Source organism: Sorghum bicolor, chromosome 9, assembly GCF_000003195.3.
Source record: "Sorghum bicolor cultivar BTx623 chromosome 9, Sorghum_bicolor_NCBIv3, whole genome shotgun sequence".
Lineage (NCBI taxonomy): Eukaryota > Viridiplantae > Streptophyta > Magnoliopsida > Poales > Poaceae > Sorghum > Sorghum bicolor.
In genome coordinates, this window is record NC_012878.2 from 49,614,011 (window position 1) to 49,622,982 (window position 8,972).

The window sequence follows — 8,972 nt, forward strand, 5'->3', positions numbered from 1 at the left end:
CTTTGGTTGAGATTTTCCTTGGGCCTTGGGCCTGCTTGAAAGTTTTTCTTATGAAAAAGTTTATTTTATCTATCCTCAATTTCTCATCACATCAAATCTTGCGGCACATGTATGGAGCATTAAATATAAATAAAAATAAAGACTAATTACACAGTTTGTCTGTAAACCGCGAGATGAATCTTTTGAGTCTAATTACTTTATGATTGGACAATGTTTGTCAAATAAAAACGAAAGTGCTACAGTACCCCAAACCAAAAGTTTTTCGAACTAAATAAGGCCTGACTAAACCACCTCCCTCCACTTTTAAAACCATTCATTTTATCTCCCTGACTCGGTTATATATGGTTTTTAAAGGCGGTTTTATCTTTATCTTTTTTTATTTATTTCGGCTGAATTTAAAAAAAAACATCGGAAAGGCCACGTAGATCCTCACCAAACTCGTACCATACTATATTCAGAAAATTAAAATATAATAATTTGGATACTTCATACATATCTCAATCCGATTTTTATACCTATGTACTGATGTTCCATCTTTGTGACAGCATTTACCCTAACAATCCTATGGTGCTCCCCGAGCAGGCAAGGGGGACACGTCACCCCAAATTTTCTTACTGGTCCACCTCAGCGACATGTGAGCTCCATGTTTCCTGATTGGTCCACCTCTGCAGAGAAGAAACGAATATATACTACAATCTTCTGATTCCCAATCGAGACACTTCTCCTTCGCGATGTTTCTTCCAGACCCCGGCCTCGACCGCTGCACCTCGGCGACGCCGTCGTCCTCCCTCGGCGGCTGCCTCCTAGCGCCGTGGCCGCATCTCAGGCCCTGAGCCGGCACATGGGTGGTCCTCTCTCTCCTGTTCCACCTCTCTCTCTGTTCCTCTCCTGACGCGGGTGGAGCGGCGGCGGCCTCGGCATGCGGCGTAGCCCGACGGCGTGCGGCCCGCTGGCCTCCTCCAGGTGTTCCCTGTGCCATCCACGAAACCCTAGCAGCCTCTTCCTCGCTGGCGACGGTGGCCGCGGCTTAGCTCAGGGCTCTATCTAGCGGTATGTGACCATCCTCGTCTCCTACTTCCCCTCCTGACAGTTGTGCATGTTGTGAGATCCACCACAGCTCCTCAGTCCTTCTGCTCCTGAATCAAGGCGACGATGGTTGGCTATCCTGCGTTGCCGCGGTCGGCGAGATACAGCGGGTACCCTGCGCTGCACATCTGTGCTAGGCCGCTGGCCCCTGTTGGGACTGGATAGTGCCTCTACATCTATCTCCTACTATAAGAGAGAGCAAATTAATTTGGAGATAGTGACATAGTGCTATGTTTTCTATTGTGCAGGTTGACTTAATGCTTCATTAAATTGATCAGCCCTTGCATGATGCTTTGTGCAATGTTAAGAAAACCCTGCAATTGAATACGGTAATCCTATTGCGTGCTTCCATTTTTTGTGTCAGATTGGATAGCTACAGCTGAAAAAATGAATGCTTTTTGGCATCTTTGATTGTTCTTCTAGTCACTCATCTTTTATGCTTTCTGCATTGTTAAGAGTAGTAGAATATGTCCTCCTTTTGCATGTTATTTGACGGATCTGAGTATTGTGCAGACATAATTCCATCTTTATTAATTGACAATCCTTTATTATACTGACATTAATCTCACATCCTTTATTTTTTTAGATTTGGTTTGCTATAGTAACTGATATCGACATCAAAACATGTGTGATTTGCAGCAGCTTGACTCCAGATTTAATCACTGATGGCCATAGTGTTAACAGGTGTCCCATGTATTTTGTCTGCCCCCCCCCCTCCCCCACACACACTCACCCCTGGCATTGTCCCTTAAATGGCGACAACAAAAAAATATGCTTTGCTGCAGCTTGATGCCTAAGGAAGCACATCATGTTCCCCATGAATAATAATTCAAAAGATTTACAATTCAGGCTACAATGTCATTTACATTTTTTGTGCTGCCTATGATTAATCCTTGATGGGCGCTCAGAAAATAAATAGTCATTATGCTGGCTTCTATGTTTTGTTCCAATGAAATTAGTATGACTGGTCAAGAAGCACTTACTTAGGTTCCTCACAGGCTGTAGCTTACGCCACTTGCACTCTAATACAATGAGGATTGATAGGGATCGGTTTGGTTTGCTATTTTTTAGCATGAGATACGAGAGCTTGCTTGTCATCCCTGCCAGTTTCATAATATTCCAATCCTTGTTTTGCATAAACACTGGATTTTTGAGACACAATAAAACATTGATGTTAGGATGATGTTTTGTTTCATGGAGTGTATTATACATATATTTTGGAGGACAACACTCAAGTTAGTGTTTCCATGGTACTGCTAGCACATTTATACATTAACATCTTTTAATTATGTACAAAAGCTGATCATTCTGGCTTGCTCTGCCATCTTTTAGCATATTAATGCACAACCTAGACAACATGTTTTAGGAATGCATCTTTATGCTGCTCTCTCTTCCCTCCTCCTTCCCCTTGTTTAGTTTTCTTTAAAAAAATTATCTCCCGTTACTCTCCCTTCCCTCCCCCCTCCCATCCTGCATTTCTTAGAGTAAGGTACAGTAACACATTTTGAGAGGCTATTTGTAGTTAAACTATAACAATATAAACTACAAGCAAGATAGCTAAGTCTTGATCTATATATATGCAATAGCCCTTTTATAGTTATATTTTCATGACAGGGTTCCATCCTCTCTATATTAGTTTGCTCGTGTTAGATTGTTTAGTCAATTTGTTAGAGCCACCTACCTAACCTTAGTTAGTTGTTTTTACTTTGAGTGCCAGCTTGCATTACTGGATTGCATCTTGAATTTTGTTGACCACTCTTTAGGAATTGCCTTGCTTGTTTCCTATTGATGCTCCAAACTACTAAACTACTTGGTGAAATCTTATGAAGTAAATAACCTTTAAGCAGGAACACACTGTTTTGTCGTATATGGTAATACCATTTCCTGCTGCACCATATATAGGCATGTGTGACTATATCACAGTTTACTGAAACTCAATCACTTTCAGGTGACAACTTTTTCAAAGATGTGAGCTATATTATTATTATTAGTATTGAGGTTGTATGTGTTGAGCCCTTCTCTGCTTGAAAAAAAGAAGCCATGAAGCATGGAGGCAAACATAATTGCAAATCGATCTGAGCTGCCTAAATTTGAGTTTGAGTATTGGGAGGTACACAGTTCCCTTTAATATATTTTATTCATGCAGGTTCTCCATTTATAATAAAGCCATAATTCACCCTGTTATTTCATAAAAATTTCTCCATTTATAATAAAACCATAATTCACCCTGTTATTCCATAAAAATTCCTCTGCACATACATTACTTATGCTTCATGTCCACGTACAAAGGAAGAGAGTTTCATGACCTTCAAAACTACATGTGTGTAATGGCTAGAACAAGTCTTCAAATTTCTTATGCTTCGTTTCGAGTTTGGTTCATCTATACATTACACGCAAATTCCTGTCAGTTTAATAGATTTGGTATTTATTATAGTGTCCTTAGCTTTATTTAGAATTCATATTTTTTGGGGATGGATGGTCCAAAATCCTAATTCAGACTTACTCTACACAAAGTGATGCATGCTCTATTTTATATGAGACTTGATCCAAGATGCTGATAAATTGTGGACCAATAGCTGACTCAGTTTAGAGAGATGGCTACAGAGTTTAATATGCTTGTCGTCAAGTAGGTGGGCACAACAAAAATAAGCAATATATCTCTGCATACTCTGTTGTTAAGCAAGTCTAATTGAACACTAAAAAAATATTCAGTGTAAGTCAAATTAGATAGTTCACATGCATGTAAAGCTTGGTTACAGGTGCAGTGCGTGTTATTTCTAGGTCATAACAACCTTTCAAAGTTCAACCAATAATATGGTTAATATAAAAATATTGAACAGTTAACAGTTTGTATGGTCCACATTTGCCTCAAACTAAGATGGCATTGCTGCTTTTGTTTAGGGCCCAATTTTTCAGAGAATTCGTGGTGTCCTGTTCTTATTAATGGTTCCCCTCACTATTGCAGAGCTGAATGCTTCTCCAATTTTAGAGTTCACCTCAGCTTACATGCTGCACCAAGTCACCCTCAAACAGTCCTGGGCTCCGACACGTAGGCAGAAGTTGATTTATTTGGTCTACACTCAACTTACTGCAATTTCAATTCTTTTTACCGTTGGAGGTGAACCAGGAATCATTTAAAAATGATTTTACCTGCGGCAGTTGGTTGAGTAGAGAACACCATCTAATTAGCAAACTATTTTTTAATGTTCCATTTGTACATAGTTGTTTGGTAAAAGAAATGTTTTACATGAGTTGCTTATGAAACAAAAAACTTCTTTGGGTGGTACTAAGGATTGTTTGCTTCTTACCTGATGTGGTGCGCTAGAATGGGTTACTTTCATAACATCTGTACTTACCGTACCTCCAATCTTAAGTTTTCATAATATACTTTTTTATATTGCTGTTAAAATCTGTGACAGCTTTACGCACTGGGTATATGATGCAGCAGTAGCTTTTACTACAGTCTTTGCCAATATAGAATATGGTCACCCAGATATTTAGAATACGTTTGTAACTCAATTCTTATCTATACAACTACATGTAAGTTTCCCTAAAAAAATTGGTTCGGTTTTCTGTTTTTCGTGCAGTGGGCTGATTTGTCTAAAGATGTAATCATTCCTCTCTTTATAGATGGCCCAACCTGCAATGCCGAATGCTTTGATAAAGAATGAACCTTCAAATTCCATCTTTGCTTTGTCAATCATGGGAAACACCTGATTTTGCAAATTGTTGATCACTTACAATCTGCTGTTAATTCATCATCGAAGGAATATAAAAGTTCAAGCTCATTTTACTAACTACTCATTGCTGCCTTATCATGATTATCATAGTAGTTTGTTTTTAGGGTACTTTGTTACGTTGACTTATCTTTAATATTGATGCTTTTGTTGTGCCCTATAGCATTAGTATGTGTCTGGCGACCATTCCTTGATAAAGTATTTATTTAGGTCTAATTTGAAGATGTCAACCAACATATGTTTCTTCTATAGCTGCCACGTTCTCTTTACCCACGCGCGCGAGGGCGCGCGCTTTCTACTAGTTTTCAGACATCGCTACACTGCATCAGAAGCTGTAATAAAAGAGGCTGATTAATGTATTTTTCTCATAATAGTTGTAAGTTTCAACTCTTAGTCCTAACAGCATAAACTTCCTAATGACATATGTGAAGTTCTAACAAACTGCATTGATTTTCTAAAAATTTGATTCGAACTTCGAAGCACTAAAATAGTTGTACTACAAAGCTAAGCCTCCACGTTGTGCTCATGACATCAAAGGAACCTTTTCTTGACCCTTCCCATCTGCTTCACACAAGAACGGTGGCCTTGCTGCTTTGTAGTAGAAAAACGCCATCATCCTCGACCATGCCTCCGCCGACCGGACAACTAGAACCACATATTTAAGGTCAGACAACTTCACAACACAGTTGATGGAATGTAAGTCAAATCAGTGGAGTGTTTCTCTATGATGACTCATACAACCAACCTTTCTCACGGTGTATTATCCTCCCTGCATTGGTGAAGAGAATCTCAGGGAAACCAGAAACTTTCAGCGCGTCCACAAGGTCAGGCTCGGCACAGGCATCTACAGCCACACACTGCAGAAAATATATGCATAGTAAGAACTTGGAACGCTCCTTGAAGCGCAAGCTACCAAGGGAATTACTGAAAGGATGTTGCAACGAACTCTATACCCTTGGTGACGGCAGATTGTGTTCCCAAAACATCTCAATTGCCTTAGTAAGCTCAGCCCTCGCCATCTCATTCTCCCGCGGTCTGCAAGAATGGACATCATGCTTCGTCAAACTAACTTGGATAAATGGGTCCTCAATAAATTCACGACCTATTCATTGATAATTGAAACAAGCAATGCAGCAAATCCCTTGCAATTTAGACAGAAACATACAGGTTCAGCATATATCAGGTCTATTCAGCTGCAACGTGCAAGCACTTATTATACATCAATGGCCTTCTAATCAGAACAGACACATCATGCAGACCTTCTTAGTCATGGAGATAAATTACTTTAGAAACAAGCACTTAGCAAGAGCAAGGAATGAATCATACCTCTTATATCTGTTATGCACAAGCACAATCATCGGCCCGAAATCGGTGAACACGGACGCATCCCAATCCTGTGTCCTAACATCCCTCACCGGCTTGATGTAATTGTCATCCTCCCAAACAATCTCCTTGTCGCTTTGATACCCCGAGTCATCATCCTCCTCGGCGTCGTCCTTCTTCTCGGCCTTGATGGTGATCTTGTCGAAGAACTGGCCGAGGCTGAAGCCCATCCCATCCTCGGCGTCCTCGGGCCAGTCCGGGTCCTCCTCCTCTACCACCAGCTCGTACTTGGTCAGCAGCTCCCGCATCTTGGCCCTCCGCTCCTCCGGGTCCGTCAGCCCCGCCGTTTCAGGGACGCGGTCCATCATCTCCCGTATCTTCCGGCGCAGCGTCTTCCGCTCTTCGTCCGTCATCCGATCCTGGGAGTCCTCGCCATCGCTGGACTCGGAGTCAGTGTCGTCATCGTCGCTGCGCGCACGGCCGCCCAGCACCAGCTGCACGGCCTTAGAGTCGCTCGTCCCGGCCCGCGCGCAGCCGGTGTGCACGAGCCTCTGGTGGCGCGGGCGAGAAAGAGCTAGGCCGACGAGGCGCGCGTGGGAGCTCGGACAGCGGGGGTCAGGCCGCGCCGCTGCTCGCAGGCACAACGCCGAACAGGTCGCGGGCAGGGAACAGTGCAGCGGCATCGTTCTGCCGAGCGCGCACTCGCGCAGGGCGTATCCCTCGCCTCTTGGTCCCGAGCCAAGCTGTGAGATTGGAGGCGCCGACCACGGCCACGGGCGCGGGCGCCAGGCCCAGCCGCGGGAGCGTGAGGGCGCCGGCCGCGGGCGCGGGAGCTTGGTCGAGCGGGGTGCGTGTGGGTAGGGACTAGGGACAAGGATAAGGAAAGGGAGAAGAAAAAAAATCTGATGGCTCGGTCACTTGCCGAGAAGTCGGAAGTACTCCCTCCGTACACTGTACTTAATTACTCAATCATTTTGACACTAAAGTTTAATCACTCTCTTATTTAAAAATTTATACAATCTTATCCGTACACTGTACTTAATTACTCAATCTTATTTAATAAAAGTTTTTCAAAAATAACTTAAATTTGACTATGTTTGTATAAACTTTTTTGAATAAGATAAGTGGTCAAACTTAGAGTAAAAAAAGTCAAACATATTATAATTTAAGATGAAGGGAGTACTTCACAAAATAAGAGTTAGCAATAGACGTATGTGCCTCTTACTTAACTTCATAATTTATTAAAATCTAATTGTGTTCCACATGATTAAAGGGTGCATTCTAAATTTTTTATAGAAAATATGGTAAGCAGTCAATTACTTTCATTTTTTTATATTTTTATTTAAGTAAATATTATCTTATTGTTTTCTGAATGCATTACATTTGGGGATATCTCTCAAATGCCAGAATGTACTCTATTACAGGACAGAGGGAGTAAGATCGTTTTTTACATGATTTAGCATGCTAAGAAGTAAGTGCATTTTTTCTTATCTATCATTATTAAATACTGTAATGATAAAGTCCAAACGTCCGTCCGTTCGGACGGTCTACTTCTCCTGGGCTAAAGGACTGGTGGCCCATGTATCACATAACGAGATCCATTTTCCATTTCTCCAATTTCTCCCTAGTCAACTACGGTCGTGATCGCGCCTGCGCCCTCCTTCACAGCGCCACACGGCACCTCCACTGCATCATCTGCCCCGCGGTGCCGATCTCTAGCGCGCTGCATGCCTCCCCCTCGTCGTATGCCGGCCGTGCCGGTCTGCAGCGTGCTACCCGCCTTCCCCTCGCCATATGCCGGTCGCGCCGGTCTACAGCGCTTTTGGACGCCTCCGTCGGTCTCCAACGTGATGCCCGTCCCTCGCCGTACGTCGGCCGCACTGGTCTCCAGCGCATTGCCTGTCTCCCCCTCGCCTTTGGCTTTCCTGCTCACCGTAGGCATGTACCACAACAGTCCACCGTGCCGCTCCACTCTGTTGCGACGCGCTGACCGCCTCCACGGTGCCATCCTCCTATCGTGACGGCCTCCATATCGCGCTGGTTGCCAGTTGCATGCCTCAGGCGTCCACAATTTTGAGCTAAACAAAAGCAATACACAGGCATCAGTGTCTACAATGGTTTAACAAAGCCTGCTACTCATTACATATAATTCACAATGCAAGTTACTTATGAATAACTAAAAAATGGAACAAAAAAATTTGTACCTCCAATAACTTCGCTTCCAATTCAAGCTGTTCATACCTGAGGTTCATGCAAAAGTTGCAAGCAGTATTAGCCCTGAGAGCCATTACAAACTAAACAATGGCATTCAATAGTGGAAGGATGTTTTTCATTCAAGTTTTTGCACACAACACTGCTCATCAAAGTCATGTCATCATGCTGTAGGCTTGTAGCAGTTAGTATGCTTCCACTGGCTCGCTTTAAGCCTTTAACTGGCTCTTGGAACCTCAGAAAGATTGTTTTGGTATTGAATTAATTACTTGTGTTGTAAGCATCTTGTAGACATGCTACCTCAAATGTATGAACTGACTCGTGCTGGTCTAACAACTTCTAAAACCATGAATTATGATAATCAATAGTGAAAGGATGTTTTTCATTCAAGTTTGTGCACACAACACTGCTCATCAAAGTCATGTCATCATGTTGTAGGCTTGTAGCAGTTAGTATGCTTCCACTGGCTCGCTTTAAGCCTTTAACTGGCTCTTGGAACCTCAGGAAGATTGTTTTGGTATTGAATTAATTACTTGTGTTGTAAGCATCTTGTACACATGCTACCTCAAATGTATGAACTGACTCGTGCTGGTGTAACAACTTCTAAAACCATGA

General features: G+C 42.5%; 1 protein-coding gene and 1 long non-coding RNA gene across 3 annotated transcripts; one reads left to right on the forward strand and one right to left on the reverse strand.

Annotated features, from left to right (window-relative positions):
- Positions 707-4,481, forward strand: LOC110430283. 2 transcript variants are annotated; one of them, XR_002447603.1, is made up of 4 exons: positions 707-1,196; positions 1,335-1,415; positions 3,035-3,196; positions 4,052-4,481. It is a non-coding gene; the product is annotated as an uncharacterized LOC110430283 (long non-coding RNA). The 2 variants fall into 2 exon arrangements; XR_002447602.1 differs by having other exon boundaries at positions 708-1,415.
- LOC8085142 (thioredoxin-like fold domain-containing protein MRL7L homolog, chloroplastic) lies at positions 5,157-7,043 on the reverse strand. The gene is made up of 4 exons (XM_002441059.2): positions 6,150-7,043; positions 5,777-5,858; positions 5,569-5,680; positions 5,157-5,468 (listed from the first exon to the last, which is right to left on the reverse strand). The coding sequence occupies exons 1-4, from the start codon at positions 6,827-6,829 to the stop codon at positions 5,347-5,349; spliced, it is 996 nt and encodes a 331-aa protein (XP_002441104.1). The 5' UTR covers positions 6,830-7,043; the 3' UTR covers positions 5,157-5,346.